The sequence below is a fragment of the Pseudoliparis swirei genome, chromosome 15, assembly GCF_029220125.1.
Source record: "Pseudoliparis swirei isolate HS2019 ecotype Mariana Trench chromosome 15, NWPU_hadal_v1, whole genome shotgun sequence".
Taxonomy (NCBI): Eukaryota; Metazoa; Chordata; class Actinopteri; order Perciformes; family Liparidae; genus Pseudoliparis; species Pseudoliparis swirei.
The window spans coordinates 9,217,886-9,243,139 of NC_079402.1; the positions used below are offsets into that span (position 1 = coordinate 9,217,886).

The 25,254-nt window shown below is 44.7% G+C and overlaps 1 protein-coding gene across 1 annotated transcript; it reads left to right on the plus strand.

The window, feature by feature from the left end:
* Positions 1–11,321: 11,321 nt before the first annotated feature.
* On the plus strand, positions 11,322–25,236 carry LOC130204950 (ras-GEF domain-containing family member 1B-B-like). The gene is made up of 14 exons (XM_056431982.1): positions 11,322–11,483; positions 17,458–18,024; positions 18,135–18,257; positions 18,631–18,768; positions 19,089–19,304; positions 19,956–20,030; positions 21,541–21,633; positions 21,757–21,859; positions 22,068–22,147; positions 22,293–22,388; positions 22,476–22,571; positions 22,959–23,082; positions 23,205–23,277; positions 23,808–25,236. The coding sequence occupies exons 2-14, from the start codon at positions 17,464–17,466 to the stop codon at positions 23,839–23,841; spliced, it is 1,812 nt and encodes a 603-aa protein (XP_056287957.1). The 5' UTR covers positions 11,322–11,483; positions 17,458–17,463; the 3' UTR covers positions 23,842–25,236.
* Positions 25,237–25,254: the final 18 nt, after the last annotated feature.

Consider the following 25,254-nt stretch of genomic DNA (forward strand, 5'->3'; position numbering starts at 1 on the left):
GACAAGCAGCTCCTGTCATTACGTCGCCGCTGTTGCCGTGGGTGAAAGTGATCCCCTTTCTCTCATCTTAAATGTCACTATAGCAACACAAATGCGCAGGTCACAGGGTTTAGCAGAAAGACGGATAACTTCAAAAGGCACGGAGAGAGCAGGATATGACTAACTGGATGAAACAATGCACACACAAACGAATGAGGTATAATGTGCATTGATTTGTTGAATTATTTGCATTCTCAGTCAAAGTCTCTTTAAAACTGGCAATCGCGTTGAATCTGTCTGAGGATCTTTTTCTTTGTTGTCTCTCCAGTGATCCAAGGAAAAGTAGTGAGGGCTGTACAGCAGATATAAGCCATTTCTTATTTTCCATAATATGACCTTTGGAGTCTTTCTTTTTTTTCCACAGCAAAGCAAAAAACACAGATTATTGGCCACTTATTGTCTCCAGACAGGTCAAGGGGGCTTCCAGTAGCTGAGTCAGATCTCTTCCTGGAAGCCTGTGAGTCACCCGTCTTCCCACCCCCCCCCCCACATGATCCGCCCCTGTTCTCCCCTCACGCCCCTCCTGTTATGTCCCACATATCAACCTGAACCGTCCCCATGCATTGCTCTTACTTCAAGTTCTGCGAGCGCGTAAACATGAATGCAAAAAAACCAGCTCGAACATTTTGGGGGGTTTTGAAGCAGGTTGGTGTTACTGGTGCAGCTGGACTTTTTTCTTCTCCTTAACTTTTTCTTTCACACATGCATGCATTCTGGAGAGTAAGGAATGTCCCCACAAAAGCCTCCCACCCCCCTGCCCCAACACCATTATACCCCAGCCCCTCCCCCCGGGTCTCGGGTTATCCCCTCCCCTCTTATCCCCCCTTTCCCGACCATTATGATCTCACCCAGCTGTCACAGTATAATCCCACCCACAATGCACTACAGCACATACGTCTGCTGCTGGTGGCCGCTGACATCATTTGTTTTGTGTCGCAGTTTCCTGGAAATCCTAAACACGCTGCCAGTCAGAAGCTTTTAAACAATGATTTTTGGCCATTTTGGTTTCACGATTCGTGATGGGCTCATTGGAAATGCTCTGACATGTGACATATTGATATTCTACAAAGTGGAGTTGATAACAGGTTCAGATTGGAAAGTTGAAATCCTGTTGATCCAAACTGAGCTATATAAAAAGGACCAAATATCAGAGACACCATCCGATGTCATGCAGCAGAAGACAACAGCAATGTTGGCATCCAAAAACTAAAATGTTGTTGAATCCTCACCATCTCAACCAAAAGTTAAACCGGCAATAATTGATTTCTTTGCCACTTGTGCAGAAAATAAAACTACACCTTTAAATTGATAAGGCAAACTTATCAGCAATGATTTACATATTTAGACAACGACATCTGGAGGATGTGGAGTCATATTTCTTGCTACCTGATAGACGTGAATATAATATTCTCTCTCCAACACCTGAGAGATACATCTGTCTCTTTTGCTGCTAAATTCTCCTCCGGCTAGTAGCTACATGTATCTGTATGAGCAGGAGTTAGAGTTTAGCAATTATATATATTTTTCTACCAACAGCTGCCTGCTGCGCCCAAAATGAAAACTATTAGAGCGGTGAGAGAGAATAAAGTAGCAGGACAGAAAAACCAAAACAATTCCATTACTATCTTTTGTTAATACAAAAACAATATTTATATCCGACCAAATATGCTAACTGTAATAAGGTAGCATACAGCTAGTGTATTACAGGTTGAAATGGATAGTACAGGTGTAATAAACTGTAACCCCAAACATAAACACACAATTGGTGTATTTTTCTCAATGCCTTCTTGGCGACCACTGGACATGAACCTGGATATGAAGACAAGGCACAGGAGCATCTACAATATAATAAAGAAAACCCTCACAAACATTTCTCATTTTAAAGCATACTTGCTCCGTATATATTTCCTAATTTTAGGATATTCACACTGTGTACACAGTTGCATTACAAACCTTATTATAAACCTTTACCTGAAGAACAACCCCAGGTTTCTCTGTAGCGCTGTAGCCAGGCTGACAGAGAGCCACAGCTCTGTGGAGCCGAGTATTCCTATAGACCTTAGTAGTAATGACTTCATTAACTTCTTCAATGAAAAGATTCTAATTATTAAAGGCAAGATTTATGATCTCTTTCTCTCAACCAGTGCCGATCTGTCCTCAAGTGGAGTGGCCTTGGAAATTGTTGTATGGCTCAGTGTATATTTAGATGGCTTTTCTCCCATCAACCATGACCAATTGTCAACGGTTCAACGGTTTCTATTTCTAACACGTCTACCTGTCTCCTGGACTCCATCCCGACGAGGCTGCTTAAAGACGTGTTGCCTTTAATTGGAAGCTCTCTATTAAATATTATCAATGTGTCTTTGCTAACAGGCCATGTACCACATTCCTTCAAAGTAGCTGTCATTAAACCGCTCCTGAAGAAGCCCACTCTGGATCCAGAGGTGTTGGCTAACTACAGACCGATCTCTAACCTCCCCTTCCTCTCTAAGCTCCTTGAGAAAGTAGGCATACACCAGTTATGTGATTTTCTACATCACATTATATTCGAGGAGTTTCAGTCAGGATTTAGAAAACACCACAGCACCAAGACAGCACTGGTGAAAATTACAAATGACCTCTTAATGGCAGCAGATAAAGGACTCCTCTCTGTCCTGGTCTTGTTAGACCTTAGTGCTGCATTCGACACCATTGACCATGACATCCTATTACAGAGACTGGAGCAGTCGATTGGCATTTCAGGCGCCGCACTAAGTTGGTTTAAATCCTATTTATCAGATCGATCTCAGTTTGTATTTGTAAACGATGACGCCTCGATAACCACCAACGTTAGTCACGGAGTTCCACAAGGTTCTGTGCTTGGACCAATTTTATTTACCTCATATATGCTTCCTTTGGGCAATATTATTACATTACATGTCATTTAGCTGACACTTTTATCCAAAGCGACTTACAATCATACACCGTAGACGCAGCTACAGGGAGCAATTCAAGGTTAAGTGTATTGCTCAAGGACACATCGACTAGGGCGGGGATTGAACCTCCAACCCCCTGATTGAAAGATGGACCTGCTACCCACTGACCCATATCAGGAAACACTCCATAAACTTGCATTGTTATGCAGATGATACTCAATTATATCTATCAATCAAACCAGAGGAGTTTCAAGTTTCAAGTTTCAAGTTTTTATTGTCACATCCCCTTTTATACAAGTATAATCGGTTCGTGAAATTCTTATGTGCAAAACACCCGACAGCAGTAGCAGACTAAAAAAAGAATAAGAATGAGAATAAACTATACAATATCCACACAAAAAAAAGAAGAAAGTATTAACAATATATATATAAAACAATGTAATAGAATATACATCATGGCAATATATATATATAAAACAATGTAATAAAATATACACTTTTCTTGAGACTATATATATATATATATGTATATACATACAATATATATATACAATATATATATATATAAACAATGTAATAAAATATACACCATGGCCATAGATATTCACAGAATATGTTCTGGTGTGTAGTGTTAATGAGGGTCTCAGTCCTTGTTCAGCAGCCTGATGGCCTGACTGAAGAAGCTGTCCCTCAGTCTGAGCAACCAACTCAGTAAAATTCAAGCATGTCTTAAAGACATAAAAACATGGATGACCTGCAACTTCTTGATGTTAAACTCTGACAAAAGTGAGGTTGTTTTATTCAGCCGTGAGCACCTCAGAGATCAATTATCTGGCGATTTGGTTTCTGTAGATGGCATTGCCCTGGCATCCAACACCACTGTAAAGAATCTGGGCATTATCTTTGATTGGGACTTGTCCTTTAACTTGTCCTTTTTTAAATCTACGTAATATTTAAAAAATCAGGCACATCTTGTCTCAAAAAGATGTAGAAAAACTAGTTCATGCGTGTGTTACTTCTAGACTAGATTACTGCAACTTCTTATTATCAGGCTGCTCTAATAATCATATTACTTCTGTGTTAGCTGCTCTGCACTGGCTCCATGGAAAATCAACAATCACATTTAAAACTATTCTCCTCACCTACAAAGCCTTGATTAGTGATGCTCCATTCTATCTTAAGGAGCTTGTAATATCATATTGCCCACTAGAGAGCTGCGCTTACTAAATGCGGGGCTACTTGTAGTTCCTAGAGTCTTACAAAGTAGGATGGGAGCCAGAGCCTTCAGTTATCAAGCTCCTCTTCTATGGAACCAGCTTCCACCTTCAGTCCGGGAGGCAGACACAGTCACCTCGTTTAAGAGTAGACTGAAGACGTTCCTCTTTGATAGTCTTATAGTTCGGGCTGAATCAGGTTCACCTGGTCCAGCCCCTAGAGATGCTGCTATAGGCTTTTAGGCTGTTGGGGGACGTTTTAGGATACACTGAGCACCTATTGATGCTCCGCCCACTCCTCCTCTCTACCTCCATCTGCCTGATGGATCATGGAGGTCTGGATCGTGGTCCATGCCTACTACCAACTATTCATACACTCTGTCATACTCATTGAATGTGTTGTAACTCTGTAATGATTCCTTCTGGTCACATGACATCTATTGCATCTGTCCATCCTGGAGAGGGATACTCCTCTGTTGCTCTCCTGAAGGTGTCTTCCCTTTTTTCCCTGTGAAAGGGTTTTTTCTTTTTCTTGGGAGAATTTGTGATGTTGGGCTATATAAAATAAACTGAATTTAATTTATTTATTAGTGGCATTGCGACTAAGCACCAATGGCAAGACTCTCCTCACGAAGCTTTCAGTAATCTGTAGTTTTAATAACAGGAAAATCAGAAACATCTGTTGCATTATCTTTGCCGAGTCATTGTGAGACACACGGGCAAGATGCTGAGCGGCTCTGGTCCATTTTCTGTAAGCACAGAGCAACTTAATCAAAGTGGCCTTTATGCTAAATGCTGTACACCAGCTCTGTCCATTTACACAGGAATGCAGATTAGTTTTTCGTGACCCTCTTCTCTTCGCTAGCGGTCTTCTAGCGAGACAATGTGGGCGGACAAGAAGCAGGAACAACCTAAACTCAATTAAACCACCTTTTCATTTAAGCCTGTGCGTGAATCCTGCTGGATGTATCCCTCCCTCCATTATCACATGACGTTACCTTACCTCTACAATTAAGCCTTTAAAGTCCCACGAAAAGACAGTGCACCATTTGATGCGCCTCCTACGATGACGAATGCTTTCTGAAGGTCAGAAGTAACTGCCGAGCACATCCGTAGAGCAAATATGTGGGTAATGGCGGTGGCGTTGACCACCAGTGCAGGTCAATCTCATTTACATTGACTTTCTTCGTCTGCCACTGACTCAAAGTCTTTCTCAATCGCTCTCTGGCAGTCGTGGGCGTCGAACAGCCACATCTCAAGAGGACCCTCACCGAGCGTCGCCGCGGTCGAGCATCGCTGGAGGTCCATGCACACGGCCGGTTGCATTGGGCGTACTACGCAGCCGGAAGCTGTGCACTGGTGTAGGAGTTGGGTTATTGAAATGAGAAAACCCCGCAGCTTTCAAGGTTTTCAATGGTTTATGTTGTATTTTTGGTTTTATGTACATGGTAGGGGTTTGGTGAGGCATAATTTTTGATCTGTAAGGCACAGAGATCAGCTATTCTTGCCTCCATGTTGATGTGTCAGAATGTAAGAGGCGTCAGTGTTGAGCGCCGCCCACAAAGCCAGGGCCCGGCCGCGCTGCAAATCTAACGCTGTGTTTATGTAATTGGATGTTTATGCAATGAAAAAGGAGTGGACTCTGTTGAGGTGGATGGGAGCTTAACAGTGGCAGTTGAACGGGTCGGTATGGTGTGCACCCACCTCGCTTTAATTACCATATTTCAAAGGAAATAAGACTGTTGAAGGGAGCATAGTATATATACATTTGGAGTATATTCTAAATATTTAGAGAAAGAGATGAGGTGTGCTTTTAAACTTTGCCAAAGTAAAAATTAACTTAAAAAAAAAAAAAAGACTGAGGACCGCATGAGTGTACGCAAGCAGGACAGGCCTGCACACATGCCTGTTGTTACGTGAAAACCTTGATAATCTTCTTGTTTTCACTGCAATTTAAGGATAACTTTGTGTTATGGGTGGAGTAATTTCTCCAACCTTGTGGGGTCGTTAAATCCTTTCAAATCCCCATCAGGTATCAAGAAAATGACTGTCATCTACGCTGTTTTTTCTCAATTCTTGAAAGAAACACAAAAGTTAATGCAACAACATGCAATCAATGCATTCCTTGTAAATAAGGAAACATCCTTTAAATTAACACTTTGCCCTTGCGGACTGTTGTGTGTGTACGAAGTACAGCCCGGAGTCAATAACTGTGATTCGAGATTTACTCAAAGGTACAATTTAATGGTTTACCAATAAACAATGACAGATCCAGATCTTTTGAGAAGGGCCATGGCCATGTGTAATTACCTGTGTGAACCAGTCTGTTATTATTGACCCGATGCAGTTTGAGAGTGTGTTCATTACCCTTTCGCACACAAACAACTGGATGTAAAAGTTGGCCAGTATGTGGCGTGGCATGTTATGTGATATGTGAACTGATTTGAAACTAACAACACTTGAATAATCCTGTTTTTAACTGCATCACCACATGACCACATGATAACACAACAACAACGAAAAGATTAAAGCTGCACCAACCTCATATAGTTTATATTGAAGGAGCCACGATTCCCACATGTTAGTATCATCCAACTCTGCAGTTCTCCTCCAGTTTTATGGAGCGATGTAGTGATTTACAGCTTGTTTTGTTTCTCTTGCCAGCAAACTCTTTCACCAATATATTGTTCTATGACAACAACAGAGAGCAATTTTCCTCCAAAAAGCTCCGATAAGCCCGCCGAATGCTACTTTTCTTGAATCTGACGACAGACGGACAGAGTGAGCCACTGGCTGGTGAACACAGTGAAGCATTTAGCAGCTAAACAGTTTGATATTTCTTCTCAGGTGTTGGTGGAAATCTTCTGTTCGCCGTATCCACTTTATGAGACAAGTGTGTCCGATGTGTTTTCAGTTTGTTCGGCTGCCCCTAAATGACTAATGAATGAATGCAGCCTTAAGCCAACAAAAATGAGTTACCTATACTGGAACGGATTTCAAGATGCCATCCGCCCACTGCCATCTGATTTGCACAGTGCTAAAATCAATGGCAACCTAAGAAAGGAAGGAACAGTATTCCAATGTTCAGCAGTAATGAATTGTGTGTGTCTATATATATATATAGACACACATACATATATACTGTTTAATTCAAATCTTCTTACAATACAATAGCTACAAGCAGGGATGGATTAACCAACGGGCCTACCGGGCTCAGGCCCAGGGGCCCATGAGCTCAGGGGGCCCCTGGGCCTGAGCCTCCGCGCGTGACGTCGCTGTGATTAACATTGTATTGATATGAATATGATGATATGACACGATGCGCCGTAGCCGGTATATGCTGGGCTTAAGTAATTCATGTCAGTAACAAGGCCCCAATAGTCCTACTGAGGGATGGATTACCCAACGAGACTACCGGCACCAGGGGCCCATGAGCTCAGGGGGCCCGTGAGCTCAGGGGGCCCCTGGGCCTGAGCCTCCGCGCGTGACGTCGCTGTTATTAACATTGTATTGATATGAATATGATGATATGACACGATGCGCCGTAGCCGGTATATGCTAGGCTTAAGTCATTCATGTCAGTAACAGGGCCCCAATAGTCCTACTGAGTGATGGATTACCGAACGAGCCTACCGGCACCAGGGGCCCATGAGCTCAGGGGGCCCCTAAGCCAGAGCCTCTGCATGAAGTCGCTTTTATTAACTTTGTATTACTATTGATATGATGATATGACACGATGCGCCATAGCCGGTATATGCTAGGCTTAAGTCATTCATGTCATGGTCATATAATTCGCGTTATGTTGTCTGCTCAGCTCCGGTATCGTTGTTCCATACGGACTGTTTTGTTAGCGATGTTTAAAAAATATTTTTTTCTTTTTTACATTTGTTGGTCTTTTTTTGTTTTGTTGCGGGGGGGGGGGGGGGGGCTTGACACGTCACAAGTCACGGCCCGAGTCAAGTCCGGCCGGGGGCATCTCGCCGGCGTCGCGTCTCGCCGGCATCGCGTCTCGCTGCCCCCCATGTGTACCGTATTTTTTGCACTATAGGGCGCACTTAAAAGCCTTTAATTTTCTCAAAAAACGACAGTGCGCCTTATAATCCGAAGCGCCGTATATGGATTAATTCTGGTTTTGTTTACTGACCTCTAAGCGATTTTGTGTGGTACAAGGCGCTCACGGCGCTAAGTCAAAATGTTTTAGTACGACTTTGGTAAACTACAAAGCCGCACCGCTTGCAGCATTACGGCTACCGTAGCCAGGAGCGTCGCGGAGTAATACATACTGTAGCGACCCTGGGTCAGGAACGCTACGAGACGTAGATGGCTTATAGGGTGTTTATTCAAGGAACATAGAACAAGCTACTGTTGGCCGTAGCCTACGCCAAAACGACAACAAACCGCCGTGAAACCTCAAAACCAGCTTCACGTCTGTTCCGGGTCATAGCTCCGCCCCGAACCCGCGGAACACAACACACACACACAACAACATCACTCGCTGTCCAATCACAGACACGCCTCACAGCTACAAGCTCGTGAGACGTTCACTTACATCCGGACATAACATTTCCCTCAGTCCGTTACAATACTGTGCTTCGCCATAATATTACAGTGTGTGTATAAGGATCCCAAAATACAACCGAATAAGGTTGGTAGTTATTGTGAATACGCTCATTAACGTTTGAATAATGTTGCGAATTATTGTGAACGCGTTTAATAAAGTTTGATCGACTGAGTTATCTGACTGTTTTTTTCCCGCTGAATGCGCCTTATAGTCCGGTGCGCTTTATATATGAAAAAAGATCGAAAATAGACCATGCATTGACAGTGCGCCTTATAATCTAGTGCGCCCTATAGTGCAAAAAATACGGTATATATATATACTGTATTTAATTCCTTTTTTATTCATTTCATTTGTTTTATATTATTTCTTTTTTTCACTTTAGAATTAAGCCATTCTATGAATCGGCCAAACCTCCCTTCCCAGGGGGGGGTGTGAGGGATTCTTATGGCAGAGACACACGAGGTGAATCAAACCGACCCCCCCCCCCCACACCTGCAGAAGGTGTAGGCGATTCTACACCCGGGAAAGTTTAGGAAATTTGCCTACAAACCCCCCCACGTGTGTGGGCAATGGCCGACACTCAGGGGAGGGCAGGCAAATCCCTAGAACTTTCTCCTACTGCCTCCTACGGACTCACAGATCCGTGCCGTCTGCTAGAAATCACTAGTATTACATAGTCTGATTCGCTGCTCCGTGACGTCACAGGCGACTTCAAAGCACAGAACCAGTTAGAACTGGTGGGTTGAGTGACGTCACAATGCTCGCTTCAAAGACGTCTCTATGGTAGTTCCGATGCGATATATCCTTGGCCACAAGTCTTTGGGGGCGCTGTTTCCCCCCTGGACACGAGGCAAAGAGACCCCGTATGTTCCCCTTTGAGTGAGAGACGAGTCCAGTGTTGCCAGGTCCGCGGTTTTCCCGCGGAATTGGGCTACTTTTGAAGTGTTGCCGCGGGTTGAATTTTTTGTCCGCTGGTTCGGTCCTCGCTCATCTGCGCCGGCCGGGGGCGTCTCGCCGGCATCGCGTCTCGCCGGCGTCCCCGGCCGGCGTCTCGCTGCCCCCCCCATATGTATATATATATATATATATATATATATATATATACTGTATTTAATTCCTTTTTTATTCATTTCATTTGTTTTATATTATTTCTTTTTTTCATTTTAGAATTAAGCCATTCTGTGAATCGGCCAAACCTCCCTTCCCAGGGGAGGGGTGTGAGCAGGATGGATTAACCAACGGCCTACGGGCCCAGGCCCAGGGCCCATGAGCTCAGGGGCCCTGGGCCTGAGCCTCCGCGTGACGTCGCTGTGATTAACATTGTATTGATATGAATATGATGATATGACACGATGCGCCGTATGCCGGTATATGCTAGGCTTAAGTCATTCATGTCAGTAACAAGGCCCCAATAGTCCTACTGAGGGATGGATTGCGACGAGCCTACCGGCACCAGGGGCCCGTGAGCTCAGGGGGCCCATGAGCTCAGGGGGCCCCTGGGCTCAGGGGCCCGTGAGTTCAGGGGGCCCGTGAGCTCAGGGGGCCCATGAGCTCAGGGGGCCCGTGAGCTCAGGGGGCCCCTGGGCCTGAGCCTCCTCGCGTGACGTCGCTGTTATTAACATTGTATTGATATGAATATGATGATATGACACGATGCGCCGTAGCCGGTATATGCTAGGCTTAAGTCATTCATGTCAGTAACAAGGCCCCAATAGTCCTACTGAGGGATGGATTACCGAACGAGCCTACCGGCACCAGGGGCCCATGAGCTCAGGGGGCCCCTAATCCAGAGCCTCTGCGTGAAGTAGCTGTTATTAACTTTGTATTGATATGATGATATGACACGATGCGCCATAGCCGGTATATGCTAGGCTTAAGTCATTCATGTCATGGTCATATAATTCGCGTTATGTTGTCTGCTCAGCTCCGGTATCGTTGTTCCATACGGACTGTTTTGTTAGCGATGTAAAAAAAGCCAATTATATTTAAATAATTTTTTTTTTTTTTTTTTTTTTTGCGGGTGGGGGGGCCCTTGACACGTCCAGGCCCAGGGGCCCGTGGTTTCTTAATCCGTCCATGGCTACAAGCTCTACTAAATGGCTACATTATGTTCTTATATGGATGCCATACATCTACCTGTGTACTAGCAACTTCATGACATTATTGAACAAGATCAAATGTTTCAAATGAAGCCGCTACTTTTACAAACGCTTTGTTTTTGAAGCTACTGAGACCAACTTACCACCACACACATACACACATTCCGGGAGGAAACCTTACACCTTCCATATTTCAGCTCTCCAACAAAAACATGCGCTTCCCCCTGAGCTGCGGTTGAAAAGAAAGAATTCGACAGACGGCCGGCCAGCCAATAAGATTCTGCTAAGATTTCGATTTTGTGCCATGTCCGGCGCGATTGGTCTGCGTTGCCCCGACAGGCACCCGCCCCCGCGCAGCGATTGGCCGGTTTTCCCGGCTCAATGGAAGTCATTTGAATACGCCTCGCTTTGAGGCTCATTACGGCGCTGCTGGTTCAAATTGACTGAAATATTAGGAGCAGGACACACAATGGAGGAGAGCGCGGCGCAGACACTGCGCTGAAAGACCTATCTGCTGCACATTTACGCACCGGGAGAGAAGCTGCACGGTGCACGCGCGGCGGGGGTTTGGATAGTTTTGGGTTCTTCGCTTTTTCAACTGTTTTCTGCCAATGAACCGTATTGCAGCCGGACTGTGAGCTGCATCCCACCAGCGGTAAGTTGATCGGAGTGTGGATGATGGTCTTATTCACGGGAACAATTCACTTTAATCTTCATCCAATCAGGCGTCACTCAGAAAATTGTGTTTACTTGAGCGCCACTAAGTTGGTTATAGCCTGATTTAAGGTTGACCTCTTGCCTATAACACACTTAACTTTCTGAAAATAAACTTTATTTGCGAAAAAAATTAAGAAATCATGTTTCCTCAGAAAGCCTTGTGGTGTTTGAATACCCAATGCTATATTCCTCTCGTTTCTATTCTCTTCCTCCTCGCTAAATGTGTTGTTGTTGTTGTTGTTATTGTTTACCACCCATGTGAGTTTATAATTAGGCTCGCTGTCAGAAGCGCACACAAGCGTTACTCACCAGCAGCACCTGTGATGGGACTGTGGTTATACAGCATGGCATTTTCACAGTCAGCTTTTACTTTTACTGCGTTATGACTCAGTTATAAACCCATTATGTGGCCCAGGCATGGTGTATGTGTGTGTGTGTGTGTGTGTGTCTGTGTGTCTGTGTGTTTGTGAGAGAGACCACAGATTGTGTATGTGTCTGTAGGGAAGAGACAAAAAAGAACCAGAGAAAGTGTGTGTTGTTCTGGCCAAGCAGTCTTTAAACAGCCTTATTCCCTCCGCTCACTTATATATAAACCCATGGTCCCTTAACTTGCTGAAATGAGCGGCGTAGGCTGCTTTAATAAACCTCAAATTAAATGGTTTCCCTTATTTGATGATGAACACAAAAAGCAGTCTGAAGTAACATTTTGGGGCTTCAACTGATCTAAAAAACGCTGTGTTTTAAACCTTTTACAACTGTAATCTTAATATACAATGCATGTGTGTTAATGGTGTGTGAATTTGTAGGCTTATCGGCAATAGAACATGTGTATTATTTATGTAAAAGAGCCTTACACAAGCTTATAAATCTATTATATCCCAGCAGCAGAGGAGATAATGGGTCTTTATCCTCTCTGACACTCGGTTAATACTGTACTAGCCTACCAGATCATGCAAGGGTCAGGCGTGTGTGTTTTCCTGCCACTATATGCATGTCTAACTCTGTGTGTGTATGTATGTGTGTGTGTGTGTGTGTGGGAATACAAGATAAAAACAGGACCAGCAGAGGGTGAAATGTATTCCACTTATCTCTCAAGCCAATCTGAGCGTGGGGTCTGTATCCGGTTCTGTTTGCCTGTCTATCAGATGTGGTTGCAGGTGCATGTTTTTTTTAAAGTGGTCAGCGAGTATCCCCCGCGTCTGGTGTTTTCACAGAGGTGGAGGCCAGAGCGATGAGATTACTCTTTTCAGCGCCACACTGTTTCCTTTACGTTGGGCTCGTCTGGTCTGGTGATGACCACACGAGACGTCTGCTTAAAGTCTGGTGGTCGCCCCGAAGGTTGGAGAGTCAGACCTCGAACATGAGAACCGTGGTGCAGATTGTTTTGAATCGCACTCACACTTCTTCCAAAGTCAAAGGGAAACTAACACAAAACTCAAAGGATTATGGGTGTAGAAAGGCAGATGCAGGTTCTTATGCTTAGACAGCCAACAAGCAGAGAATGACATTGGGATTCTTGTATTCAGCACGTTACATCGTGTGTCCTCACATACAGATGAGGAGACATACAAGCGCTCTCAAGTAATAACAATTATCTACATTATTCATTATTCTGCAGATGATGATGTGATTAATGGATTCATTGTTTGGGCAAAAAAGGTCTATAAATACCCCATTTCTAACTATATAAACAACAGAAGTAAATCACTGATTATCAAAAGAGATGTGTGCGCCTTCAACAAAACCTGACCGTTTTAAATGGTCCGATTAAATGCACCACTACCAGCAGTACTTCAACAGCAGAATCAGTGAAAGGTGACATCATGGGATGATACATTGTAATGACTATCATATGTCATTCCCATAGTTCAAAGTATCCAACGAGATGTGGCAAGTTAGTCGTGGCTGATCGTATTTACTCTTCAGCAACATCCTCTGAAAATGAAGATAAGACTGCTGATTGAGGCATCAAGGATCCATCCTACGTGGCCTAAATGGCATTCCTAAGTTAAGTATACAGTCACTCCTTCTCCTAGAGGAAGTAACAAATTCAAATGTGACATTGAAGCCTCTCTAAACGTCAGTGAGCCCCCTCTTCCAGAGAAAGATGGACTTTTCTTCTCTTTTTCTTTGGTGTACGTGCTCTCAGGTGCTGCAGGCTACCAACACCATCTTACTGTACAGGGTTTCCACGTAGTGCTGTTTAAAGGGTTAACGATTGTACTTGGAAAACGTGTCCAGTGAGCAGCTTTGACTCAACCACGAGTAAGTGATATGAGCGCAGCCCGGACTTTAACCTCATTTATTGTCACGAGTAAGAGCGACTGTGAAGGGGTTTCTCTCAGGCGAAGACGCTCGTCTTGCAGCTGACCTGCTGTAACTTATTTGTGTCAAAGTACATACGGTGCAAAGTAGAACAAAGATAGCGATGCATCTGCCTTTTACCGCTCTGACAAACAGTTTTAAAGATCTCCTTATCAGGGATTTTCTCTCACGCCATGTGTCCACATGGCGCCAACAACCTACGTGCTGAACCTTGCTGCTGAATGTGTGTTTTCTTGCTCCCGGCTCTGCTTAAAGACCTTCAAATGGGATTAGACGTCACAAAACAAAACCAGGAGTCCTTGCAAACACATCTTCTCTTGTTCCCTTCAGCTCCTGTTGTGGTTAAGCATCAGGGGGTTTCAGCCGGTTTCAGCACCGGCTATTATTAGGTCTGTTTCTCTCTGTGGTCAGTTGGCATTGAATAAGTAGAATTTAGACTGACGAAGATAGCCGCAGGGTGCTTACACACTATGACGCAGGATTAAAACTGTCATGTTTTATAGTGTATTCTGCATGTATTCCTTCGTCACATTAAATTAGAGCCGCTTGAGGTGCCTGAGCCACGTGAAGTCGTATCTGCTTGTGTCAATACGTGAGTTTCGATAGGCTCCTTTGCAAGAGTCGCCAAGACAGCTTCCCGTATACCTTTACGTTGCACTTTGAACAAATAAAAGTGCGGTTTTATGGCCTCACGGTAAATAATGTCTGTTACAGGTGTGTAATAAGAGGTCACACCTTACGGAAGGATTGAGAAAGTCCCCTTCACATTGGGGATGGGAAGAGGATCACGAAGCCTTTAAATTCTGTGCAGAGACGGCGCTCCGTGCGCCCTGACGGTGGCCGGCCGAGTGTGTGTGAAAGCTGCCGTGTGTGTCTGATGTACTGTGATCTCTTCCTGGGGGTCTTTGTGGGGTTGTTAATGCCATGACAGGATAGATAATACCTCTATTGTTGAAGAGTCCCCCCCCCCCCCCCCCTCGTTCTCCCCCTCCTGTTATAACTGGTCTCAGCATTGCTGGCTGTACCTTTTTTTATTTTTGAAACCACATTGTGTTATTTAGAAAAAAGGAAATGGTCTGCCTCTGGTTGAAGGATTGAGGTTGTTTTCTGGAACCAACTGGAGCGAAGTTAGTCTTAAGCCATCAATGCTTCGGCCTAGCTGCAGGGATCCAAGAGAGAAGCTGGTCCAGCTGCAAAGCTAATGCACCTAAACAATTTATTCCTTTCATGGTTTTAAAAAAAAAAAAAAGGGGAAAAAAAGCTTTAAAAAACCCATTGGAAACTATTAAAAAGCAGCATTCACATTCACATTTTTGACAACCGTCACATTCATAAAAAAACACCAAATGATGTTGTGCCTTTGAAGCAGCGTAGACAATTTCACATCCATTAGCAGATGATATTTGCCTGCAGCTCCATCAAACGTTCAATTGGTTTTAACCTTTTTATGAACCAGGTTATGGCATTTCAGGCTCTAGGCACTACATATCGGTGCCATTTGCCCAACAGGAGATATTGTTTGTGGTCACAATATGAAACGGATGCCAGTGGCGGGGGGAAATACACGAGAAAACTTGCAATGCTTATTAAGTATTTTAAGAATGTCAGTACGGGAGCGTGGAACCGCATCCTCTTCGGTTTTGCTGGGATCTTTTCTGCTCTCACTCCCATATTTTTTTATTACCATGTGAAATACCATTCGTAAGGCTGCACTTTTTCAAAGTGTACAAATAAGAGAATTTAAACAATGCTTTCAATATGAAATTATGCTCCCAGCACCATCATTACGGCGTCCATTGGAAAACCCAACCTATGATTTAGAGAGAACCACATTTCTGGTGCTGCAACATGGAAGCCGCAAACTATCCCAAGGGTCAACTTTTAAGGAAGTCAGTCTGGAAAAAGAGTTTTTAGACGTGCTTTCCATTCGCCTACAGTCACCTTACAGAGTGAAAACCTGGTGTGAATACGACTCAGTAGATGTTTTATCTCAACTTGAGATCAAAGAGATTATTTTATGTTGTAACTTCGGGAAGGTAAAGCCAGTGTAATCTTTTAACCGAGTTAGAAGGAAAACAGCGGGCCGAGATCACAGAGTTCAGAAGACGGGCTGGCACCGGACTGGCTGACACTGGCACGACGCCAGACGCTGTGTGTGTGTGTGTGTGTGTGTGTGTCGCTCAAGCCATCATTTGTTCGCGTGTGACATGTGTGTGTGTATTTGGATTACACCAGCAATGGGGCTTGGCGCCATAGTGGACATGGGTGTGTGTGTGTGTTAGTGTGTGTTAGAAGTTGGCTCAGGCAGACACTCCTCTGTCGGGCGCTGCGATGGACAAACAAAAGTCGGCTGGATTCCTGCAGGGTTTTGTTTTCTGGCACCGTGTACGCGCATGTGTGTGCGTCTCGATTTACGCTGGCATGTGGTTCCTAGACAGACAACAGTAGCGATGGCTCCTGAGTTAAAGCACGTCTTGGTGATGATCTGGGATCAGCTTACCAACCTCAAATCCAATTATCCACACCATTAAGTCGAAAAAAAATCATTGCTGTCTTGAGATCTTCCATCTGCCGGCCTATTCTTTTCCCCTTTTATGACGCCCCGATGGCGAACAATACAAAATACGACGCACAATATAGCAGGACACAGTGCCAAGAAAATAGGCGTTGAAACAAATCTATTTGTAAGAAAAAGAAGACTAAAAACGTTACCTCCAAATAACTCTGAGGGAAAGTGAATTTCCCAAGCAGGGATCTTTTCGAAATTCAAAGTCAAAACGGTAAACAGAGGAGGGGTAACATTATGTGATTAAGTGTAATTACTTTCACAGGCGCTTCTAAGTCTCCTCCGCTTGGCGTGATCAAGTTGCTCAAACAGATATGTTCACAACGTGTGGACGCAGCTCAAACATCAACCGCATTCCAGGGGAGGGGAGGGGAGGGTGAAAGGAGTCATGACTTTTAGATTCAGATAAAGCAGAGACTTCTAAATGGTGAAGCTAGTCGGTAAAACGGCAGCGGATTTTGTTGTTTGGTGACACAACGGAGAGAGGAAGTGTCATTTAAAACCAGGGAGACTGTTTATTACTCTAACGTGTTTTTTTTACCATTGTAGTACCGTAATTGTTTAGCTGATCGGCAGAAGATCAATCAACAGAATGATATGTTATTATGTGCTGGTTCTTGCGCAGATTTTCTGATAATTTTTTTTGGAGAAATTGAATATATTTGCTAATTTAAATAAGCAATATTATGGATGAAGAAGAAAAAAACATAATAATTCATTCAGGGAACAATCCCACTACGTTCACGCCTTGGAGGTGGTGGAGATGATGGCCTGTACTCTTAGACAATGATATTGTCGACACTTTGGTTGTTCCCTCTTTGATTCATCTGGGTGTATCGGGTCGGTGGTTCCCACAAGAGGTCGCAAGAGGGGTCGCAAGGGCTCGTGAGATGATGAATGGGATAGGACATAATCAAAGCGTATTCTTCAACACAAAAACGAGTTCATTTGTCAGCGCTTACGATGGTACTTGTTTTTCTATTCCCCCCTAACCTCCGCCGCGTGTCTTTTTCTCCTGCAGGTCAACATGCCTCCCACAACCCCGTATCCCGGGAAGTTCAGCTCCTGCGCTCCTTACGGCAACAACAACAACAGCCACCCTCAGCCTCACAGCCCGTACTGCAACGGCGGCGCCCCGAAGCCCGCCAAGGAAAGCGCCTACAGCGGCGCCTACTCTCCCGCGGAGAACCCGTACGACGTGCCGCAGCCCCACGGCTCGTACCGCAGCTCCTCGGTGTCCTCCGCCGCCGCCAGGGAGCACCATTACAACAGCAGCTGCGCCGTTTCAGAGAACCCGTACTCCTCGTCGCAGCCTCACAGCCCCCGACAGCACAGCACTTCCTGTCCTGGACGCGCGTACCGCCACACCACCACAACAGCCACCTCCGCCGCCGCCGCCAGTAGCAGCAGCGGCGGCAGCAGCGAGCAGTGTTCTCGCAACAACTCCGTCGCAGCGAAAAGCCGGCGGCACGGGCACGGCGTCACCGCCAGCTACGGGGAGATGTGTTACCATGACAACAGTCTGGTTTCCGCATCCCTCGAGGCCCTGATCCAGCACCTGGTTCCCACAGTGGACTACTACCCGGATGTAAGTGCCGGCAATGCATTTGCAAAGCAGGCTCGCCGCGGTCAGCCGTCCTGCGAGCGGCGCCCGTCCTTCTTGTCGTGACAGCTGTTGTGTGTTCTCCTCATCATCAGAGGTCGTACGTGTTCACCTTCCTGCTGAGTTCGCGCCTCTTCCTGCACCCGTACGAGCTCATGACGAAGGTGTGCCACCTGTGCGTGGAGCAGCAGCGGTCCGGCGACGCCCTGCTGGACAAGGTGGGCGGACGACACACACACACACACACACACACACACACATGCTCACGCACGTACACATCTATAATTTGTACAAACTCACACCCAACTCAGCATCGTCGCACACTCACTCTCACCCACCGACACAAACCCCCGGAAATCTTTTTTTTGGAGAAAATATTTAGGGACTATTTCAAAAGCATAATACATTCCAGACAGGCGGAGAGGGCTCAGATTGACTCGAGGGAAATAAAAACGAAAAGCAAACGATTTTAATGGGATGAATAAAGTCGACTGACAGCAGCGTACTGTGTCAGAAAGACACATTACATTCATAAATGCTCTGGCACGATGATTTCCGTGACACCTGAACGAGCCGTGGGGTGTTTTCCAGATCCGTTTCCGAGAGGTGGCGCCCAAGCTGGTGCAGCTGCTCACCGAGTGGACGGAGACGTTCCCGTACGACTTCAGGGACGAGAGGATGATGCGCTGCCTCAAGGACATGACGCAGCACGTGGCCCGGGGAGACGAGGTCAGTGCCCAGCGCCGTGTGGTTTCACTGTTGTTGTTTTTCTTATGATCGGCGCCGTGTTTTCAATGTTCGCCACGTGACATTTACTCAACTCGCAAAAAACACCTTCTTGTAAAAAACTTGTATATTTTTTTTCACGCAAATGAGGACGTTTTAGCACGTTTTGCCGTGTCCACGCGGTGTTTCTAATGCGATATTTTTCAAAATGCGCGTTCAAATACGTGAATAGAAACCCGTCGCACTGATTCCTTCGCTCAGTGAAGACTGTTGATCGATCCATCGATCGGTATCCAAGTGTCTGTGTTATGCCCCTCCCACAGTACTCTTGGCGAGCCATGCAGCAGATGACCCAGCGGCTGATCAAACGCCTCTCCGCCCTCGGCCAATATGAGGAGGCGGTGTCGGCGCTCAACGCCGTGGCGATGGAGCGGCCCGCCTCCCTGAAGAGCAAACAGGCCTCGGGTCAGCGCAGCGACATGATGAGCGTGTGCGACGACCCCTTCGTGCTCGCCCAGCAGCTCACGCACATCGAACTGGTGGGCACAGATCTGTGACTCCTGTTCGTAAGGAAGTCTCCCGTGTGACCGTCTGTCGTGAGATTAGGAGGTCGTGTGTCTGATGACATGCGGTTACTGCTTTACGGGCCTTGAAAGAAAAAACTCTTATTAAAATGGAGTGAAGTTATTACGTTGGTGGTGTAAAAGCAAGGTTTAAGAAAACCACATTATAGACTTAATGAAAATGCTAAGTGGCCTTCTTCTCTTTCTGTGTCCCGCCCAAGTGTTTTTTATTGAATTTTGCTTGTTATTTCTTGGTTTTATTGCTTTCACATAAACCCCTTTGTGTGGTCTTTTTTTAAATACAAAGTTTATTGATACTGTCATTTTTTATGAAGCTGAAATGCTTAATAGTTCCACTTTTCAGAGCACTTTATTTTTTTTATGTGTAACTTGATTCGTTTTTGTCATAAAGTCACAGCTCTCCTTTCTTTTTTGTCTCCTACCCTTTTCTATCAGCATCTCTAGTTTTGCTGTCATGTCATTTTTGTTGTTGCGTTCCAGCATCTCCCTTTTTTTATTCTCACAAGTGTTCTGTTATGTATCTTCCTTCCTTCTTGGCCACCTCCCTCTTATGCATCACTGCTATGACGGTCCTGATTGTTTCCTTTCCTTGTTCTCGGCCTTCAGGACAGACTGAGTTTTATCGGTCCGGAGGAGTTCATCCAAACATTCGCCAGGAAGGATCCTTTAGAGAACCATAAGGTACAATTAAGCTTCAAGTTTTGCATGATCCTAAACACGAGCCTGAGCCAATTAGACATTAAACATAATATAGTCTTAAATGATGCTGATGAAATGATTTAATTATTTAATAGATGGTTAGTCAGAGTTAGTCAACAGATGAATGTAACAGCTCCGGCCTGCTGTATTTAGATTTTCCTGTTTAAAGACAACTAAAGAATACAGCAACATGACCCGTATTATTATTATTATTATTACAGCATCAAAGAAGTGATGAAGAAAAGTACCGTAGTCACTTTTATTTCAAACCTCCCGGCTTTAGTTGTGCTTTGATAATGTAATTTGTGGTCTGCTTCAGTTCAAGTTGATTTAGAAGCCACATGAAAGATCCTGCTGGCAGATTTGAGCAATTATTGTTATTTTCTTTCTCTAATGTAGCTTTTGAAAATGCATCAAACACAGCATGAAAGAGCCGTCATGCGTGCGTCTAAGTGTAGCTGGAGGGCTCTTCTCCTCCTATGTGGCAGATGAAGGATCGTTTTCAATCAGCGCAGCTGAGAACAAGCTTTCAGCCGCTGTTTGTGACGGCCGGTTATGCAACACCCACTTTGTATGGAAGAGCGGTTGAGTCAGCGTTAGGGGTCCTCAAGTGTAATGGGGAGGTTTGGAGTGGAGTGGGCTGCTGGTGTTGTGTAAGCTGTTAATAGAGCCATGACTCTGCGGGATTACGTCATCGCAGCCAAATCGAGTTTATTTATACGCCGCTTTTCTAATGTTTATTTATAAAACGGCCTCCCTGGCAAACAGGTTCGCCACTGATTGTCTCACAGAAAACCAAAAGACATCAGAAGCAGATGGAAATTAGATGAAAATAACAACAGGCACGTCACCGACTTCACTGTGCAGGACCACAGGTCGTGTGGGTGTGAGGGCTGTCAGGATCCATTTACAGAGGAAACAACAGACGAGCAGCGCTGCTTCCTTCTATTCCTCCTTCTCTTCTTTTTTCTTTTTCGGATAGTCTTAAGAAATGTATTATGCAACATTTGATTTAAGAATGAGTTTTGGCCGGTTTTTACAGAGAAAGATGAAAGTTACAATGTGCACAAAATCGTGCCCCACCTCCCCCCAACATAAAATGACAAAAAGAATATACAAAAACAAAATCCACTCGCATCCCAGCGCTTTCATTTATATCTCCCTGGTCTTCCTCTGTAGATGGAGTAAGCTCAGTATTTGCATTTGTTGTGTATTAATACTCAATATTTTCCCACTATTCGTAAATGGCAAGAAGAAATGGCTAGTAATCGTAACTTGAGTCCTTTCCCCCCCATTAATTCCACAAACAAATGCATTTAAAGATACGGTTGTATTTTTCTACCCAAAATCCCTTTTCTTTCATACATTTAATGTGTTTATGTCTGACAAAAAGAATGAAATATGATATGAAACTATAAAACACACAAACAAATGTAACATGTTGATGCTGTGCATTTTGACCATGTCATCTCCTCACCTTGTTGATTTTCAGGGTTTCTTCCGGAAGCGTAAAACCAGTAACCTGGAGGCCTACATCAACTGGTTCAACAGACTGAGTTATCTGGTGGCCACTGAGATCTGCATGGTACGTAGTTCTTTAAAGGAACCGTTCAGAAATGGTGTGGGCTGTGAGCGCTCCCTGCTTTACACACACCAAAGCTTTTGCTTCTTCAATGTCCTTCATTGTGCACGTGTTCTGTCATTTCAGCCCGTGAAGAAGAAACACCGAGCACGTATCATAGAGTTCTTCATCGACGTGGCTCAGGAGTGCTTCAACATCGGCAATTTCAACTCCCTCATGGCCATCATCAGTGAGTATTTGACCGAAACCTCACTTTTCACCAGCGGAAAAGTGTTTTCTGGGGAATGAAGTGAATTTTGGTTCCCACAACTTCTTTGTTGAATAGAAAAAAATCTAATTCAGGTCAACAAATACAGTGCCAGCTGGAGTTTAGGCTCACAGATTAAAGTGGAGGCCTGAAGCAGTTCATATACTTACATACTTGCTCTGCCTTTCAGCCGGGATGAACATGAGTCCTGTGGCCAGACTGAGGAAAACCTGGAGTAAAGTCAATACCGACAAGTTCGAAATCCTGGAGGTAAGAACACCTGCGTCGATCAGTGATCCCCTGCCACACGTATTCTTTTGTATTTTTCCAATATATTTTCTTTTAAGTTGACTCAAACGTTGTGCATCCATATGTGTGTGTTTGATTAACGTCTGCGCTGTCCGGCCTCACTCAGCACCAGATGGACCCGTCCAGTAACTTCAGCAACTACCGCACCGCGCTCCGTGGCGCCACCCAGAGGTCTGAGACGGCCCACAGCAGCCAGGAGAAGGTAGGAGGAGGGCACGCAGGAAGGAGTCTTCTGGACACAGCATACATGTCAAATGTCAGTTCAAACCAGGTTGTCTCTTTCCTCCAGATTGTGATCCCTTTCTTCAGTCTCCTCATTAAAGACATCTACTTCCTGAATGAAGGCTGTGCCAGCAGTCTGACCAACGGGCACATCAACTTTGAGGTGAGTCCACAATTTACGAGATTGGTTGATGAATCAGGAGGTCGGCGTCTTTTTTATTTGATTGTTGTTTGGGAACAAACATTATTAAAAACCTTATTTAAATAGTGTCACATTTGATCATTCACTGTGAAATTATGTAAACGCTCCACAGTCAGTTGTGGCTTTGAGAATAAGCATGTAGCAGCGCCCCCATGTGGCTTAAAATGAGCACTACAGTTTCCAATGTATTTACATTCAGAAACTAAGACTATGACTGCTTTTTTGGAAATCCTCTTCTCCCAGTGCAGTATAATAATTAATACAAATAAATATTGTGTATTTCCTGGATATGCATCTGTTGACTTGGTACCAGTGTAAATAAAGTCTGTTGTCTTGATGTCTCAACAGAAACTTTGGGAGCTGGCAAAGCAGGTGAGCGAATTCCTGGTTTGGCGCCAGGTGATTTGTCCATTCGACAGAGACCGGCGGATCCTCCAGTACCTCGTCACCACGCCCGTCTTCAGCGAAGATGGTAAGTGTGAGGCCTTCTGCGTCTTGAACTAATCGTAAATTCAAATTGCACAACTGTCGTGCCGAGTCGCTGAATCTAGAGATCAGATCAAACTCAGGCTCCATCTTGTTTTATTGCTGCAGAGCTTCACCTGGCCTCGTATGAGAGCGAAGGACCGGAGAACCACATGGAGAAAGACAGTCGCAGGTCTCTTAGGTGGGTGAACGCACACATGTGCACACACACGGAAAAACAACAACTATGAAACCGCCTCAACGACAAAAATGAGATAAATAGATACTTTTATTAATCCCCAAGGGGAAATTAGTTCTATGCATTTAACCCATCCTTAGTTATTAAGGAGCAGTGGGCTGCAGTGATGCGCCCGGGAAGCAACTCAGGGCCAGTTGCTTGCTCAGGACACTTCGACTTGCAATTATGGGGAGGCGGGGATCGAACACACAACCTTGGGGTTGCAGGGGGACCCCCACCCCACTACAACCACTAGAAAAACACAGATTAGCACTTCAGTGGCACTTAAATAGCTCTTATTATGGTACTTTTGTAGTTTGACTATGCTGAGGAAATGTTCCTTTCTGTATTCTTGTTGTTCTTAGTTTGTACTCTAGGTTGAATGCACTTATTGTAAGTCGCTTTGGATAAAAGCGTCTGCTAAATGACATGTAATGTAATGTAACACATTTCATGAGCTAACAACAACTGATAATCCGTGTGTTGCTCAACAGATCTTCCCTCCTGCATCGAGAGAATCGGTCCTAAGAGAGCCACTGCTCTGCAGACTGTAAATGAACGAGGTATTTCAAAGCTACAGGTCCCTGCAGATTATCTCACGGACGCATTTCTTCTTACATTCCCTTGGAGAACAAACGCTGGAATATCGTGTGGCATGTGTGCTTTGAGCGCACAGGAAGTATCAACGATTTTTATATCAAACGCTTGAACAGACCCTGATGAAATGACTTCAGTGCTGCCGTACTGAACCTCGGCACTCCCAAGAAGAGCTCGGAGAACGGATTTGGATCCCCAGCTGAGCTTCTTCTCCAACCTCCGCTCCGTCCACGGCACTTAAGAAGATCGCAGAAGGAGTCAAACGTGTGGATTTTCTTGATATGGCCGGTGGACCTCTATCATGGCGACAACATATCGTTGACTGGCCCACACTATGGAAGCGCAAAGGGGCGGTTTTGTCTGTGAATGGGACGGACGTGGACCCGATTGGTGACATTGCAACATGAGCACTGCTTCTCCGCCGACATCCTGACTGAGTTCAGTCAGGACCCACAGAGGAAGGAGAGATGCGCCCTGAGAGGAAGACCATCGATTTGTAACATGAGTAACGGCGGCCTGCTGCCTTCTCAAGTGGTGTTTCCTGCCGTGTTGTGCCGCCGAGTGCTCGATTGTAGTGGCAACACACGAGAGCAGCAACTGCACCACATCCTTTCCATTGTCTCTCAGTTTGCACACAGCAACAATTTTCGCCTACTTTACGGGTCATTTGAGCCTTTCGAGTCAATACACCAGCTGCATATTTCCCAAACACACATTTTACTGTGCACTTTGACTGCGTATCGGTGGTGCAACATTGTGCGTCCGCAACATCATGCTAATCATGTTCAATCAAATGCACTTCAGTGGGTTCTTGTGTCTTGTGCTATAGGATGTGGTGACTCCTATTTTAAGGCGTCTTTCTATACAGTATTAAGTTGTATTTTGTATCAGAAAGTAACAAAAGTATTTTTTTGGTATTTTCGGAAGTGTCACCGTGAGCTTGTTGCTGGTTGGCTGGCTCTGTGTGGGTAAGCTAGTTTTGTTAATGCAACACCAGCTTGTGTATGACAGGGACGTGTTGTGGGTCTGAATGAGACAGAAACTGAATGTGTGTGTGTGTGTGTGTGTGTGTGCAGCTTGGATACAAACAGGACCGTCATCCTCCAGCTTGATGTGATTCTTAAAAATCTGCCTCTCAGTAAACGTGATGCTATTGTTATGTTGTTGTTGTTGTGTTTTATTATAGCTCATTTTACAAGTGTTTTCTCATGTATTCTTTTTGTTGTGTGCGTATCATTTGTGTTACCGGTCAGGGTACTTGTACTGAAGGTCTTTGTGAAAAGAGAATTATATTTTTTCTTTCAAATAAACGGAATAACAAAAGAAGTGATTTGTGTTCTTCAC

Bases quoted from the DNA above. Each gene is read 5' to 3' on its own strand.
- LOC130204950 (XM_056431982.1), top strand. From the start codon at position 17,464: ATGCCTCCCACAACCCCGTATCCCGGGAAGTTCAGCTCCTGCGCTCCT. The intron at 19,305-19,955 runs GTGGGCACAGAT...CTCGGCCTTCAG, and splicing joins AGCTCACGCACATCGAACTG to GACAGACTGAGTTTTATCGG. The intron at 21,860-22,067 runs GTGAGTATTTGA...TCTGCCTTTCAG, and splicing joins CTCCCTCATGGCCATCATCA to CCGGGATGAACATGAGTCCT.